The sequence below is a fragment of the Mastigoproctus giganteus genome, chromosome 12, assembly GCF_048544385.1.
Source record: "Mastigoproctus giganteus isolate SK-2022 chromosome 12, ASM4854438v1, whole genome shotgun sequence".
Lineage (NCBI taxonomy): Eukaryota > Metazoa > Arthropoda > Arachnida > Uropygi > Thelyphonidae > Mastigoproctus > Mastigoproctus giganteus.
Genome location: NC_143586.1, coordinates 16,536,542 through 16,553,878, shown reverse-complemented (window position 1 = coordinate 16,553,878; position 17,337 = coordinate 16,536,542). Strand labels below are relative to the sequence as shown.

At 38.0% G+C, this 17,337-nt stretch overlaps 1 protein-coding gene across 1 annotated transcript in view; it reads left to right on the top strand.

The window, feature by feature from the left end:
* The window catches only part of LOC150076731 (centrosomal protein of 95 kDa-like), a 215,367-nt gene that overhangs the window by 187,534 nt on the left and 10,496 nt on the right, over window positions 1-17,337 (top strand). The window contains exons 17-18 of the mRNA XM_090386630.1: window positions 2,221-2,373; window positions 13,672-13,805. Of these exons, the coding sequence (XP_090242756.1) occupies window positions 2,221-2,373; window positions 13,672-13,805 (287 nt within the window). The remainder of the gene's footprint in view (window positions 1-2,220; window positions 2,374-13,671; window positions 13,806-17,337) is intronic.

Sequence of the window (17,337 nt, the reverse complement as noted above, 5' to 3'; positions counted from 1 at the left end):
ATGTTTAAATTATTGATTTATATACAACTTTTGGAATGATCTTTGCATAAAATGCTGCTTGAATATGCTAATTTCATATTTTAATATGAAGTGTGGCTATTAAATAATGAGACTGTTGCAATAAAATAATTATAATGAAATATTTCATACTTACAAGTTGTCCCAACAAAATGATTGCCTTAGGCTTGCACACGCTGTTCCATACATTTCTTCCAAGCACAGAAATCTTTCTGGAATTCATCTTTTGTAATACACTCTTGTGTTTTTAACAGTGTCTTCAATGGATTGAAAATGGGTTCCCTTCAGTATGCTCTCCAATTTAGGAAAGAGAAAAAAAGTCACAAGGGGCTAGGTTTTGCAAGTAGGGTGCATGTTCACACACAGGGATTTGTTTGCTTTTTGGTCAGAAACTGCAAACAGGTAGCATGTTGTGTGCTGAAGCATTGTCTTGATGGAGCATCCAACTACCCTTCTACAGTTCAGGTGTCTTCCTTTGAATTTTTTTTTTTTTTTTCATGCAACCTTGTCAGAATTTTAATGTAGTATGTTTGATTGACAGTCTGATTTGGTGGAACTGATTCAATCATAATAATTCCTTTAATGTTGAAGAAAACAAGAAGCATGGTTTTCATTTTTGATTTTGACATTCTAGCTTTTTTTTTGGTTTGGGGAATTGTTTGGTCTTTCATTGCATCGACTGTCTTAGTTTCTGGATTATACTGGAACAGCCATTCTATTGCTAACTTTCATTGTAAGTAATTATGATACTCAGAAAGTCTGACTCTTCAATTTTTTTCTCATGCCTAAATTTGTCTAATTGTTTCTTTGTCCATTCGAGTTCTGATGCAACTATTCTACTGCTTAAATGATGATAACATCTAATCAGTGTTTTTACCCAGTCCACATTTTCATCAGTTGTCATGGATGCTGGACAGCTTGGTCATTTATTGTCATCTGCATTTGCGCCGACCGGGCTAGCCGGGTGGGTAAAGCGCCTGCCTGGCAACCCAAAGGTCGCGGGTTCGAATCCCGCCTCGGGCTTGGATCAAAGTACTGCAAAAAACCTTGGGAGGTGCACTATGGCCACAGAAGCCGATGCGCCAATAACTACCAAAAAAAAAAGGCTGCATTTGCACTCTCTCTCTTCCTCCTTCTAAAATTTTTTCTGTCATTGAAGCATGCATGCTCTTGACAGTATCTTTCCTATAAACTTGAAGTAACAACTCATAACTTTCAGTTGGTATATCTTTTCCATAAACTTGAAGTAACAACTCATAACTTTCAGTTGGTATTTTCTTTATTTTGTTAACAATTTGAGGTTGGTTTGTTGTTTGATTCTTTTGTCTGTCATTTTTCCAGCAAACTGCAAAAACACAAGGTAATGAAAGCCTGTTTCACTGCAAAGCAAGTGAGAATGTTGAAACATGACTTGTCAGACAACTAGGGAAAGGTTCAAGGTCAATTACTGTGCCTTTGTTTCACAGGTGGCACTTTGTGTATAGTGGCTGTGTGCACATTTCGTTATTTAATAGTCACATCATGTAGTAATAGTAATGTATGGTACTGTAGTGTAGTCATTATAAAGGTTCAGCACATCCAAAGTAAGTTAATGATGGTAAAAGAACTAAATTGAAATTATATTTTAATGTAATAATTAAACAGGTGCATTGGTCTTAATTTCAAACAAAAAAAATTAAATAAATAATGAAAACTTAAATGAAAATATCTGTTAAGAGTGATGTCCACATGAATTTTAATATCCCTTCATTATAGGTTGACTTTTGATGATTTGTGCAATTTGAAAAATATAGTTAAAAAAAAAATAAAACGAGCTTCTTCACTTATTGATTTATACAGTAAACAGGTGTACCAGCTTTATTTAAAAAAAAAATTTCACTGCACTTTAATCCTCAAAGACAGCTATCATTTTTGAGCATCATTGCAATTGAAAATATATTTTTATTTGTAACAATATATTTTTAATCCTTGTAATGTTAACTTGTTAAATTATAAATCCCTTATGTTAAATTGCAGATGGGAATGCACAGGTAAAAATTATTTCTAGAATTTTTAGCCCTTATTTCAAAAAAAAAAATTTTTTTTCATGCTTTAAAGTTTAAAAAATAAATTATTATATGTTGAAACATATTAATTATTGAATAAAATGAGATAAATGAAAAATTACTCACTATTTATTCATATACTTTTATTTATATTTAGAAAAAGTTGAAAGACCACCAGCAGCTTCACTCAAAGTTCAGATCAACCATTTATGATTCCAGACAAACATCAGTTCGTATGAAGAATTATTTTGATGATTACCATTTACAAATGAGGAAAAAAATGCAAAGGACATGTACAGAAGAAGAATTGGTAAAACTTTTATCAAATTCACAATGTTTGCATTTTATTGTTTCCTCATGATAAAATTTCTTATCCTTTTGTGTCTTATTTTTTGTTAATTTTTTAAACATGTACTGAAATCTAAGATGCCATCCAAGAAATAAGAGTTGCAGACATGGAAACTAAGGGATTTTGCATTAAACAAAAAAAAAAAAATCACTTGTTACTTTTGGATTTGGATATCTTTTCATTTCTTCACCACGATCCATTATTATCTGGTCATAGCATGTTGTATTACTGCACCGAGCATTGCAGAATATTGATATTCCAGCATGGCATCTGATAGTCTGTAAGCCAAGCAATAACAGTTACCAATTTCTGTACAAAAAGGTAGTTGCTTACATTGTAAATCATATGCTCTAACTGCATTTCTTTCTTGTTCAAAATCTGTAAAACCTAAAGTGGGGTTTCCTAGCAAAATCCCATTGCTTCTGTAGTGGGAAAATACCATTAGGATTTTCTGACTACTTTATTTGTATATCAGCCAGAAGTGATGTATGGAACTCCTTTTAAATTAATTCTGTGCTGTCAGCTCCATTATCAACCAGACATTTAGTGAGTTGCCCATGCAACATTACTGTTTTTTATTATTATTATTATTATTGCTCTTATATTATTTTTCCCTTTTGGGGGTTTCCACCTCATGAAGGGTATTGCTACCAAGTACACAGGATGGTTGTTGTTATGTCGGATTACTGTTGGTTGACGAACTCTCTGACTATCATACAGGTGTTCAGGATTGCGACGTTCTGGAGTTCCTTGTAGGTGTTCGCTGGGAGACCTATTGCTGCTAGGCTGTTATGTAGGGTCTTTGGCACCATACCTGTGGTTGACATGATGATCGTTACTTGTTGCATATACCACATCTCTTTGGTCTCCTGTCTTAAGTTTGTGTATTTCTTGATTTTTTTCCCCATGGGTTTTCTGCAGGTTGCCAGTGTTGGGTACCACTCTGTCAATCAGATAGGTAGCCTTTTCCTTCTTGTCCACAAGGGTTATGTCCAGTCTGTTGTGCGGGATTGTCCTATCTGTTATTATGGCACGGTACCAGTACAGCTTGTGGGTTAGGATCTCTAGTACTGCCTGAGGTTCATACTTGTAATATGGTACACTTTCTTCGATAAAATTATATTTCCTTGCTAGCTTTTGATGTATTATCTTGGCTACCTGGTCATGTCTATGAATATGCTCAGTCTGGGTGATCACCTTACATCCCACAGTTATGTGTTGGATCGTTTCTGAGGCCAGGTGGCATCATTGACATGTGTCCTCAAACTCTGGGCTCCTTGGCGATGTATTTTCTATAGTTCCTGGTGTTGATTACCTGGTCTTGGATGGCGAGCATGAATCCTTCATTCTCAGGGAAGAGCATCCCACTTGTGAGCTATTCATTGGAAGGAATTTTATCTATGTGATCTTAATGGAGATCATTGTAGTGTCTGCCATGAAGTGTCTTCTCTGCCCATCTTTCTAGCTTCATTTGTGACCCTTGTTGGAGGACGCCTCCTTGCTTAGATTGAGTGGGGCATACTGCTTGTCTAACTTCCTTATGGCCTGCTGGAGTGCTGCTGTGTGTTTCTGGAAGTAATCCTTCAGGTTAACTATCACTGTCTTCTGTTGCTCAATGAGGTCTATCAGGCCCCTTCCTCCTCCTCCTCCTTCCTGGGCAATTGTCAGTCTCTCCACGGCAGATTTCGGGTGATGCTGGTGGCTCTTGGTCATCATTGTCCTTGTCTTTCTCATGATATCCTGCAGCTCAGTGTTAGTCCAAACTGTGACCCCGAAAGAGTATGTTAACACTAAGACTGCATAGGTGTTTATGGCTTTAACTGTGTTCCCTCCATTCAGCTTTGCTTTCACCTGGCTTCTGAGTCTCTGTTGGTATTTTTCAGTCAGGCAGGCTTTAATTTCCTTCTGCTGTAACTTCTGAGCCTGTATCAGTTTTTGTAGGCCTCTCCCTCTGCCATGGCTTCGATCTCTTTACCAGTCTGCAGCTGGTAGTTTCAGTTGACTAATTTTTCCTGGTGCAATCTGTGGATCTTACATTTGTCTAGACCAAATTCCATCCTAATATCATTGCTGAATTCTTCGGTGATCTGGAGTAGTTGCTGGAGGTGCTGGCGCCTCCGTAGCCAGGTGGGAAGGAGCAGCAGTGCGTAGCACACGCTTCTTGATTAGACCGGGGTTCGAGCCCGTCACCACCAAATACGGAGGATGCGGAAAGGTCAAGGGAATGACCACCACATATTCCCGGAGCAATATGGCCTTAGTTGCTAATGCTCCTAAAAACCAAACAAAAAAAAAAAAAAAAAAAGCTGGAGGTGCTACTCTGTTCCCACGTAGAGTTTGATGCCATTCATGTACATCATGTGGGTGAGGGTGTGCAAGTTCTTTCTTCCTTCCTTCTCTGAGGTTATATCCGTACTTGCTACTGTTGAGCATGATGGATAGTGGGTTAAGTGCTAGACAGAACCACAATGGGCTCAGGGCATCTCCCTGAAAGATTCCTTTCCTGATGGGGATTGGTCTGGTTGTGATGTTTTCGACCTTAATGTTGGTACTCCATTTCACCATTGTTTCTCCTAGGATGTTTGCCACTATTGGATTGACTTTGTAGATGTTCAGTGCCTCTATGAGGCATGGAGTCGAAGGCCTTGTGGTAATCGATGTAGGCTGTTTACATGTTACGGCACTTCTTGTAGGCTTGCTCCATAACTGCGGCATCTATGGTTAATTGCTCCTTGCATTCTTTGCTCAGCCGCTTGCATCCTTTCTGCTGTTTGGTTCTGGTTTTCCAAGTGGTCTAATATCTTCCTGGTTATGCAGCTGCTCAGGATCTTGTACATTGTTGAGAGGCAGGTGATTAGCCTACATTTAGCTGGGTTTCTTGTAGCTTCGTCCTTAGGCTTCAAATATGTGATTCCTTGAGTGAGAAACTTTGGGATTGTCTCTGGGTGCCTTATCATTTGGGTGAACTGCTCTGCCAGGTGCTTGTGTTTGCAAGGGAGCTTCTTGTACCAGTAGTTGTGAGAGTTCTTGATCGTCTGTTTTACTTCTTCCGAATCCCCCACCCTCTCATTTCTTGTATGTCCTTGGTTTTCTTTCATTCTAGTTCTATCCAGGTGGCTTGGCTGTTATGTCTTACTTCCCTGCTCCATATGTTTCTCCCAAACTCCTCACCTCAATTGTCTTCTTCTCGGGTGGTATGTTCCCTTCTTTCCCGTCTTCTCTGAGATTTCTGTAGAAGCCTCTTTGGTCCTCATCGAAGATGCGGTTGTTTATTTTCCTCTGGGAGCTCTCTTTGTACCGGTGTAGTCTCTTGCTGAGTGCAAGGAGGTTCTGCTTCAATGTGTCCAAGTACTCTCCTATTCTCTGGTTTTTTGTCTCACGTTTGCTGTGGACGCTGTCTCTCTTGAGGATGCTCTTCACTTTTCAAATTAATTTCTTACTCCTATTCCCCTGTTGACTCTTAATTCTTCCATTAATCCTCGTGGCTGCTACAGCAGCACAATACACGGCTGTGTGGATGGCCTCCAATGTTGCACCATTTCTGTCGACGTAATGCGGTATTATGTGCCGATTGAGGTGGTCTGTGACTCTCCACACAGTTCTGTTTAGCCTCTGCTTCAGTATCACGTGAGTCTTTGTGGGGTCCATTCCTTCGAATTCTGTTAGGGCCTTCTTCCACTCGTCCTCTATTCTGGATATCATGACTTCGTCTCTTTCCACTTCAGTTGCTGTGGGTTGTATTTCTTCTTGCTCTTCCTCCTCTGGTTCAGTGTTGGTATGTTCTTCCTCCTCTGGTTCCGTATTCTTTATACTTTGTAGTTGATTGCTAATGTCCTGCTTGATTTTTTCTAAGATTACAGGAGCTATCAGTTCTTCGTGACGATGGTCCTCCTCTGGTCCGCTGTTTGGTGACCTGAATATCCGGGAATCATTCCAGCCACTTGGTATGTAGTCTCGCCCTGTAAGTTGTCATATCGGTCTCCAGCTTTGTTATTTCGTAATATGCTTGCATGATGTACGTATTCATTTCGATGCTCCACTTCGTGCATTGGCGTTTTCTCCCTTCTTGGATGGTCACTAGCGCAGTTGCACAGGAAGCACTTCCACTTGGTGGGCTGGATGGTCCTACCCTTCTCTTGTGGTAGCCATATGGGGGACAGTGCCACTTGCTCCACTGTCTTCCTCAGGAGACCATCTCTGATTTTTTGAACCAACCCCTCTGCCTACGTCCTGAACGCGAGTGACTTTATTCTGCACCACACTCACTGCAGTATGATTAATATTTCTCTGTGACATCATCCATCTATGGAGGTGGACCTGTTTAGCATTAGCATTAGCAGAGGCATATGATGCAAGAAAGCAAGCTTATTCAGCATCAGCCAAAAAAAAAAAAAAAAAACCCACTCCCATTTCACCCCTCCGTTCGTTCGAAATACCTGTCCAGTTGAGCTTTAAATTTGTTTAGGCTATCAACTTCAACAACAAGTGATGGAAGTCGGTTCCACCAACCAACCACCCGCTGGCCAAAGGCAAATTTCCGCACATCTATCCGACATCCGTCCTTCCTCAATTTGAATTTATGCCCTCTGAGGTGATTATTCTCAGAAAGATGAAGAATCCCATTGGCATTGAGCATGCTCAAACCATTCAAAGCCTTATACACCTCTATCAGATCACCTCGCCAGTGCCTAGTCTCCAGACTCTGTAATTTGCAAAACTTAAGCCTTTCTTCGTAAGAGCAACCCTTTGTTCCATTTACTAATCTTGTTGCCCTTCTCTGTACCCGTTCCAGCAGCTCTACATCCTTCTTGAAATGAGGCCTCCAGACCTGTATACAGTACTCAAGATGTGGCCTTACCATTGCCTTATACAAGGGAATAATCACCTCCTTATCCCTGCTAGAAAAATTCCTGTATATCATTGACAAGACACCATGAGCTACTCTTGCAGCTCGTCTGCACTGCTCAGAGAACTTCATATCTGCCTGCACAATTACCCCCAGGTCCTTTTCATTCTCCACCACTGTCAGTGTAGTACCGCAGAGTTGATACGTTGCTCTGGGGTTACTGTTTCCCATATGCAGCACTTTACATTTGTCGATGTTAAACCTCATTTGCCACCTCTCAGCCCATCTGTTCAACCTTTCCAGATCCTGTTGCAGCAGCATAGCGTCAGTATTGTCCTTAACGACCCTGCCAACCTTTGTATCATCTGCAAACTTGGACATTAAACTTGATATCCCATCATCAATATCATTCATAAACACCGAAAACAACAACGGACCCAACACTGAACCTTGAGGAACTCCACTAATAACATTAGTCCACGTTGAGCAGTGTCCATTGATTACCACTCTCTGTCTTCTGCCACTCAACCATCCCCTTATCCATAGCAGCAATTTGCCTCCAATGCTACACTGCTCCAATTTGTGCAGCAGTCTTCCATGTGCAACAGTATCAAAAGCCTTTCTAAGATCCAAATATATAATATCAAAGTTATTCCCTGCATCCAGTTCTTTTGTGACTACATCATAGTATCCAATCAAATTGGTCAGGCAAGACCTGCCCTTAACAAAACCATGCTGCGTCTGAGCTATAACTGAATTCTTGTCTAGATGATCCTGCAGTGCTTCTTTAACCAGTGCCTCCATTAATTTACCTGGAACAGAAGTTAAACTAACAGGTCTATAATTACTTGTGTCAGCCTTTGATCCTCCTTTGTGAATTGGGGTTACATTTGCACATCTCCAGTCTATGGGTACCTCCCCTGAGTCCAAAGAAGCTCTCATAATTATGGCTAGGGGTTTGCATACTTCCTCTGCTGCCTCCTTTAATATAACTGGATAGATCCTATCCACCCCAGGTGCCTTTTTTATGTTTATCCTCAACAATCTCTCCTCCACTTTCCTCTCAGTTATTACAAAATCATCCAGCTCACTGCCAATGTTTACTTTACCTACATCATTCTCCTTCCTGAATAACTCCTCATGCGTGAATGTAGATGCAAAATACTCGTTTAGATTGTTAGCCACCTGAGCAGGATCCTCAACTGTTGAACCATCAATATCCAGTGGACCAATCTGATTCATCCCTTTCCTTTTCGAGTTCAAGTATGTAAAGAACTCTTTTCTGTTTTTCTTTGCATCCTTTGCCAAGGATTTTTCATAGTCTGCCTTTGCCTACCTAATCTCCTTTGTGACTTGGTTACAGACCAACTTATATCTATCATAGGCTTCCATGTCACCCATTAATTTGTATGTATCCCATGCATTTTTCTTCTCTGCCACATGTCTCATTAGTTCATCTGACAACCATTTAGGCCTAAACCTTGAACAATATTTCTTAGTTGGTATGTAAAGCCTGGTAGCCTCCAAGATTAGTTCCTTGAATGCTTCCCATTTTGAGTTTGCTGTTGGTAACATCATCAGTTGGTCCCACTGTATAGAATTTAAATACTGTCTCAGACCATCATAGTCGCCTTTACGAAAACAAAAACCCTTCCCTTTACCTCTGATGGTAGTTACCTCCTTGAGTAAATCCCACTTCAACACACTGTGATCACTGCCACCTAGTGGTTCATTTATCTGCAGGTTCTTAATGCATGAAGAATCACTACTGATAATCAGATCAAGAGTATTGCTCCCTCTTGTTGCCTCACGAACATGCTGATGTAGAAAACAATCATCTAATAAATCCACAAAAGCCTTGCTAGTGTGCGAGTGACCAACCCACAAATTCCAGTCAATATCTGGGAAATTAAAGTCCCCCATTATAAGACTCTCTGATTTACTGGCCCACTCTATTTCCCTGTACAATATCTTATTATACTCATCAGAGTCATTAGGCCTATAGCACACTCCTACTCTCAATTTTGATTTCCCTATGCTTATGTCACACCAAACTGACTCGACACTGCCCTGTCCATCGATGTCGACTGGCTTCACTTCCTTGGACTTTATGTGTTTCTTAATTAATAGCATAACCCCTCCTCCCCTCCTGTCCTGTCTATCCTTTCTATACACATTGTATTCCCCAAATTCCAGTTCCGCATTACTTATATCTGTGTGACACCACGTCTCTGATATCCCAACAATATCTGCCTTTGATGTTTTGAGCAATACCTCAAATTCATCAAATTTATTTACCAAACTCCTAGCATTGGTGTACACGCAGGTATACATGCACCTGTTTCTATTCTTAGCTACCCTAACACAACCCATGTGTTTACTTGTACCGCAATGACTACCAGCAGTCTCTGAAATATCCTGCATCTTGTTTTTCAGACTTCTGCTCATTTCAATAGAAGCAGTGCAAGAATCACTTCCACCTCTGCCACTGGCTACTGTTAATCTATTAGTCCTTGTTTCCCCCCCAACTAGCAGTTTTCCGACCCACCTAACATTGCCTCGACAGCATCAGCAAAAATTCTTGCACCCTTTCTATTTAAGTGTATCCCATCCCTGTAGAAGCAATCTCTCCTGTTAACAAGTACAGTCCAGGCTGAAAAAAATTCTACCCCTTGAGCCTTGCACAATCCCTCCAGGGCCGAATTGATCGACAAGGCTCTCATCATATACTCCCTCCTATCGTGTCTGGGCAGAATTGCAGACACTTTCAAGTTCAACCCTAATTCACGGCTTTTTTTCAACAGTGACCTGTACTTGCTAAGTAATTCCGCCGGTCTCCTACTCTTAATATCATTAGTGCCAACGTGTACAACTATATCACCTTTTGTGCCCTTAAAAGATGATATCCGCTCTACAACGTCATCAACCTTTGCCCCTGGCATACATACCCTGGTCCTGTTCCTATTCCACCTATCCTTTTTTACAAAGTATGTTCCCCGTTTCCCTGACAATAGAGTCACCAACAACTACTAGTTCCTGTGGGACCAGCGCATTCTGCCTAGGGGGCTGCTTCTGTGTTGCCTGATGACCAAGTGCAAGCTCTGGCGTTGATGTGGGCAGCTGAGAGCTTGATGGGCCCCTCAATTTATTTCCTTCGAGGGCATCCACCCTGTCCTTCAAGCTCTCTTAGCTTCAGGTTATGTCCAGTGGTAGTTCTCAAGAGTGATGCCAAATCGTGCCACAATCTGCCTTAGCCGCCACTCTGACCTTGGGGTGGGTAGATCCCTTGAAGCAACTTTCGCAATGTTTATTTATTAATTTTTATTACTATTAATTTATTATTATTATTATTTCATCTTTATTGCATAATGAAGTATAAATACACCAATGCATAATCTTACAAGATACTTATGGCATGATTTTGCATCAGCATTCAGCATACAAAGGATGAATAAAGTCATTAATGAAAGTAAAGAAATAGATTTTCTATACAACAAGGAGATTAATAAAGAAAAATAGTTTGGGTATGGAAGATATTCTAATAAATTTAAAAATAAAAAAGTACCGAAAATAATTATAAAATTAAATGTGCAAACACACAAACATCTTATGAACCTGTGAATATAGATCTAGATAGGTTTCATGGTTCACATGCACTAATTACAGGACTCAAATTTTTGAGTCATTTATTATTTGAATAATTTTTGGCTTAATGCAAGTTAGAGGATGGCAAGCCTGTTATTTACATTGCTGTTTGTTTGTAAATAAGAGCAAAAAACACTATTCTTCTCTGTCAATAAGTTAGTAAAGGCCACCTTCCTTGTCATTCACAATTATAAAACTAAAAGACCAGTGAAAGAATGACCACAGTGCATGGCAGACTTTACTCTAAAAAGGCTGTAGTGCAGTTCTACCAACATTGTGCAGTTGAGGTAACAATTCCGGTAAAGTGTTAGAAACCCAAATATCTAACACACCCATAGCTGAAGTTGTGAGCACAATAATATATATTTTAAGTATTTTGAAGAAATATGTATGACTTCATAAATAAATTTGGTAAATTGTGCACTTGATTTGTAGCCAATTGACTTTCTCTCATGAATTCCTAAGACAAAACCATGTTTCCTTATACTATTCAAAAATCGGCTGGTTCCAAACAAAATTCATGTGTAATATATATAATGGCTGAAATTGCAAGTTGGCCAAACTTTTGGAAGCATTAAGTTAAATATTTAACTTGAATTAAATATAATTGTATTTGGGGGAAGAAATTTATCATCAAAGAACAAGTTTTTTTTTTTTTTTTTTTTAAACCAAATTGAATCGATTTCACAGAAATAAATAAATAAAACATTACTTCTCAGTATCAGTGATAAAGAAATAGATATTTTGCAAGTATCATTTCTGTCAATTTCAGTGTGTGGAATATACTGGGTGTTATTATGAAAGAAGAAGGAATTGATGTACATTGGTTCTTGGCTGGAAAACTGATGTGCACAAGGGGAAACTTGAATTGTAACAAATCCAAAGAGATTCTTGTCATTTAAACAATTCCCCATATCATAGTAATGCTGAATGTAAAGAATATTCAACCATGTGAAAAAAAAAAGAGGTGAGATCTCTTTCTCATGAAGCCTTGGAAATGCTCCTGATGAAATAGTACCTTTCTTGTAGTAGTCATAATCATTTAATCCCTAAAACAAAATCCAAGCAGAAATCCACAAACAGAAGAATCTTGCTATGGTAATGTTTTTTAAATCTCTAATGGTAACAGTCTTTTGGATATATATTCTAATATAAAATGCATATGTCAGAAAATTTTAATTTTTTAGTATAGTGTGTGCTAAAACACCTCTTTCCTTTTTTAAAAATCTGGGGTTTTTTTGCCTGTTTTGACCAAAAAATTTGATCCAAAAAAATGAAGATTAATAAGCTGTAATTCTGCATTTTTGCCATGCTACCACAAATATTTCTTAATATAGTGTACAGTTGTATAAAAATAGATATAAGTTAATGGTGTGCAAAATATGAAAATGCTGCAGAAATTGCATGTCAATCCAGGAATTTTTGGACATAAACCACCATCCCCAATAAAGACCATAAAGAAAATTGTAAAGAAATTTGAAGTGTGAACGGTGCACAATACCAAAACTTAGTTGACTTTGTACATCAAAGACATCTGCCAATTTGGAACTTGTAGGAGAGGATATCAAAAGAAGTATGATAAAATCTCAAAAAAAAAAGTTAAGTTTGGAATTAAAAATAACTAAAATAAGCTTAAATAGAATCATAAGAGAACTTAAATACAAAGTTTATCATCTCACATTACTACAAAGTTTGAATGAGGATAACACTAATAGAAGACTGGAATTTGTCAGATGGTTTTTGGCTGAGTGTTAGAAACCCAGCTATCATTGTTTTTTGTAGACTGATGAAGCCAATTATCATAATTACTCTCTTAACCCCGTTTCTCCCTTGCTTTGACATTCTGGGTTGGAATTTGAACAGGAAGTGTTCCCTTTTTTTTTTCTCTCTGAGAAAACTATGATGGAAAAAAGCTACCTCAGGCTGCTAAAAGACAAAATAATTCCATCCATTAATGCAGTCCAAAATCAGTAATTTTAAGCATTACTTTTATATACAGGAATGAGTGCTAACTAACTAGGCAAAAATTGTCTGAATTCTTAGACAAAATTCCCAGGTTGGTGGCTCAGACAAAAGGGGGTTCCCCAGATTTAACCTTGTGATTACTTTTTGTTAGGATTCTTAAAGGATAAAGCAGTAATAAGCTGAATTCTGCTGGAGCTTCAGCTTTAGTTAGAGAATTTGCAAACATTTCTGAGGGATTGGGCCTTGGTGTGTGTGTGGGTGGGTGGGTGGGTGGCTCTGTACCCAAGAAGACTACATTATGAAGACCAAAATGGCAACCTTATTGAACAGATGTTACTTTTTTTCCCTTTCTTTTTTTTAACTTTATGTATGCTCTTCCTAATTGTGCTAACATTCTTTAAAATATATATTTTAAAAAATTTATTTACAATCAAAATGTTTTGACTACCCTGTATATAGTTTTTTTTTCCAACAGACTAGTAGTCTATATCTAAATGAGAGAAAGGAAACTCGTTAAGTACATTGTAATATTTTGAACATGCTTTGTTTTTCATAAATGAAAGATTAAAGATTAAATGGATATATAAAAAATAAAGACATAAAATATTTTCAGATTAGGAAGGCTTTAAATTTTATTTATTCTTTTAGAAATGTTTATTTGATCTCATGTAAAGTTAGAAAAACATTTCTAACTTTACATGAGAATGAAATGAAATTCCTTTAGATTCCTGAATTTAAATGAAATTCCTTTAGAAATGTTTATTTGATCTCATGTAAAGTTAGTTTACTGCTTTCTTTTTAAGGTAGTTCAGCACCTTCTCAGTGAAGGTTTAAAACTTGAAAAACAGCAAGTGGAAGCTCTTCAACAACAAGCAAAAGAAAGGCAAGAAAATGAGGCAAAGGAACATAAACTCTACCTGGATGCATTGGAAAATTAATATCCTTTTAGACAATTGGATTTAAGCACTCTATAAATTTTGATTCCATTCCTAATCTCTGATACACAGAGTTAAGTTTTCCCCCTGAGTCATTCTGTGTTATAAATAAGCATAATACATGATCAGAATCATATGAACTAGCATACTATACAAAGTGGCACATCCAAATTAATCTCTGCCAAAAAAACATCAACACAACCAATGGACTATTTTACTATAGATTGAAACTTGTTGACTTAGGCACTGAGTATTCTTTGATCTAAATATTAGAACTGTCATTTCACCTTGAAGTTGCAGTGCCTCAATGATACCTAGTCTGTAGCTGTGTTAATTGCAAATTATGTGTGCTAAGCATCTGATGCTTGGACAAGTGGACCATTTGATTAAGAATCTGTGAACATTATGAAGTCTGAGTTTCATAGTACTCTGCAAGATCATGGTGAAATTTTCAGCTGCAGTAGTTCAAGATACAAATAGAGATATGCAGCTAAAAATTTTCATTGGTTGCAATCAATCTGTTGTCATGGATTCTCTGTTAGAACCTATTAAAGACTTAGCATTGTAACCAGAAATGCAGTGTAGGATAAATAATAATATGAAAATTTTAAATCATAATTTTTATACTTATCATTTGTAGTTTATGAACACTTCTCTGACATGTAAAATATTACATTCATAATATCATAAGCCTGCAATAAGGAAGGCATTATAAGCATTGTACTGTAGCAATACATTAATATGTGCATTATAAATTTATAACTCACTGTTTTACAGGAGAATAAAATCATAAGGAAAACAATCATAAAAATTAACATAACAAAAGAACATCATACCATATCTATGAAAAATCAAACAAATAAAGCACAATATTTAAAATCTCATTAAGCATTAGGGTTCATTTAAAGTTCATTTTACTTCCACCTATGCCATTCAAAAATTTACTTCCACCTACGCTGTGACATATGCCATTCAGAAATTCCTCCAAGGTCTTCCTCTCATTCACATAGTCCATGCATAGGTTCTTCAAACACCATTGATACTCCTTTGTGACATGTTTGACTTGTTTCCTTGGAGACTCACCACGAGAATCTTTAATCAGGGCTGTTGATACAAGAGCCTGATCCATTCTAATACTTTCAAGGGTCTTCCTGGTGGTTGGGTGGGCATGCCCCACAAGCTCATGGAAAGCAAAATTCCAACTTTTGCCTAGATTGTTGGTGTGATCCTCCTGATCAATGGCTGCCTGATGGACATTCCATAACTCTGGTGGAAACAGGGAAGGAATCGTTCTCATGCTTACTGGAGGAAATATTCCATCAGGAAGAGCTGGTGGCTTGATGTGACGACAAGTGCCGAACACTTAGGTGCTACTGAAATAGTCCACTATGCCTTCCACTCCTTCAACGTTGAGTATATTCTCCATCAGATAATCCATCCCATTGGCCACTTCATCTATAGGTAGAAAAGCCGGTCCATCCAACATTCCATAAAAATGTTTCACTCTATCATCACTCCTGTATGCAGCAGTCAGTCCTAAACTTTGCACCATTCACCGTGTACTTTGGGTCAGATGGTAGAAACAGCCACGAAGGATGTGACGACAAGTGCCGAACACTTAGGTGCTGAAATAGTCCACTATGCCTTCCACTCCTTCAACGTTGAGTATATTCTCTATCAGATAATCCATCCCATTGGCCACTTCATCTATAGGTAGAAAAGCCTGTCCATCCAACATTCCACTAAAATGTTTCACTCTATCATCACTCCTGTATGCAGCAGTCAGTCCTAAACTTTGCACCATTTTCTGTGTACTTTGAGTCAGATGGTAGAACAGCCACAAGATGACGTGGTCCCAGGACAGGAAACATAGCATTTATCATTGCACATTCGAAATTGGTCATCACAGTGGTAGGATCTGGATTGAATCCCAGATGATCACATTTATCTAAGATTGCCCAGAGGAATCCTTCATTGGTTGATTGTTGGTTGCAAACACTATAATTCTCTCTGTTGACTCAGGTCCATTGTCATAAATGAGGAAATTGTGGTATTCTGGAGCCCTTGTAGTTTTCTATTCGCCACTGATATTCTCCAATTCTCATAGGAATGTTGGGTCCTTTGGCAATGCTCCTTTCTTAGACATCAAACATTATGTTTCAAAGAGTCAAGTTGACCAATGGCACAATGGACTTCAAGTGGTTGTTGACATATGGCATCTGCAACAATATGTGCAGGTTTGGCCCTGTTGTCAAAGCAGCTGTCTTTATGGTGTTCTTTACTTCAACTGCTTTAACCTTGTTAAGATCTGGGTTGTGGCTGTGTTCAGTCACAGAAAGTAGTTGCTTCACCTCCAAATCTGTATGAACACAACCTTTGGAAGAAAATGCATTTTCTTGCAAATTACTTGCAAATGCATTCCTCTGAGAACATTCCCAACATATTCGTGTACTGTTTGAGCTCTTCTTGGTGTATAAGTAGTAGCCTTCTGCACACATTTTAGAACCTGCATTATTGTTCTTGATGATCTACATGATGGTTGAAGATAGACAGATTTTTCAGGTCACTCAGAGAGTATAACCAATTTTTAAAAACAATACAAAGCTCACAGCAACAGTATATGCTCACAGATATTAACACCATGGTGGCTGAAATGGAACTGATGCCTCAGATTAGATCTAGAAGCCTTATATATATACACACCTGACTTGCCTTCCCCATCAATGATCTGAGGTTAATTCTGATTTAATCCCTGACAGGCTGCTAAGATAGTTTAGGTCACATGATCACTAAATGGTGGCATGAGTGCTTCAGGCCAATTTTGGAGGCTTACTCAGGTAGACAAAACAATGATCAAGTAGAGAGAACCAACACAAAGATTATATCTTTCAAGATTACTTCATTATTAAAATTATTTCATTTTAGGTTTTTTTTTTTTTTTTTTTGGTTTTTTTTTTCTATTTCTAAAGATCCCCTCTTTAAAATTTTTATAATGGTGTTAAAGTCTAAAAACAAAAAATGAGAGCTTTTGTCATGTTTTACTTTCACTAAGGGGGGGGGGGGGTTGTCTGGACACATCAGAAAAGTGATAGTGTGTTGGCATGCTGTGATGATTTTTTAAAACTATTCAGAAGAGCCAAAATTCATCTGTATATAAAACATCTGGATGATAGGGGAACAGTGTGACTACAACCTTTCACATTGAAGTTGCAGTCAGGGTACTGGAATCTGAGAATGTATTTCTTGGTGGCATCCAGATCATGTGCATAAAATGGATATTGTTTCATCTACCAATATGTGCCACATCAAACGATGTGTTCACGTCAGTTGATGGTATAGGTTTAAATTATTGGCAGTTGATGATATAGGTTTAAATTATTGGCAGTTGATGAAATCGTATTCATTGTATATAGGAGAAAGTGTTAATTTTTTTTTTGGCAGAGAAACTGTGTAAAAAAAAAAAATCAAATTTAAAAAAAAAAAATTAGCTGAAAAAAACAGGTGACTAACTGGATTAAATCATACAATAACTTA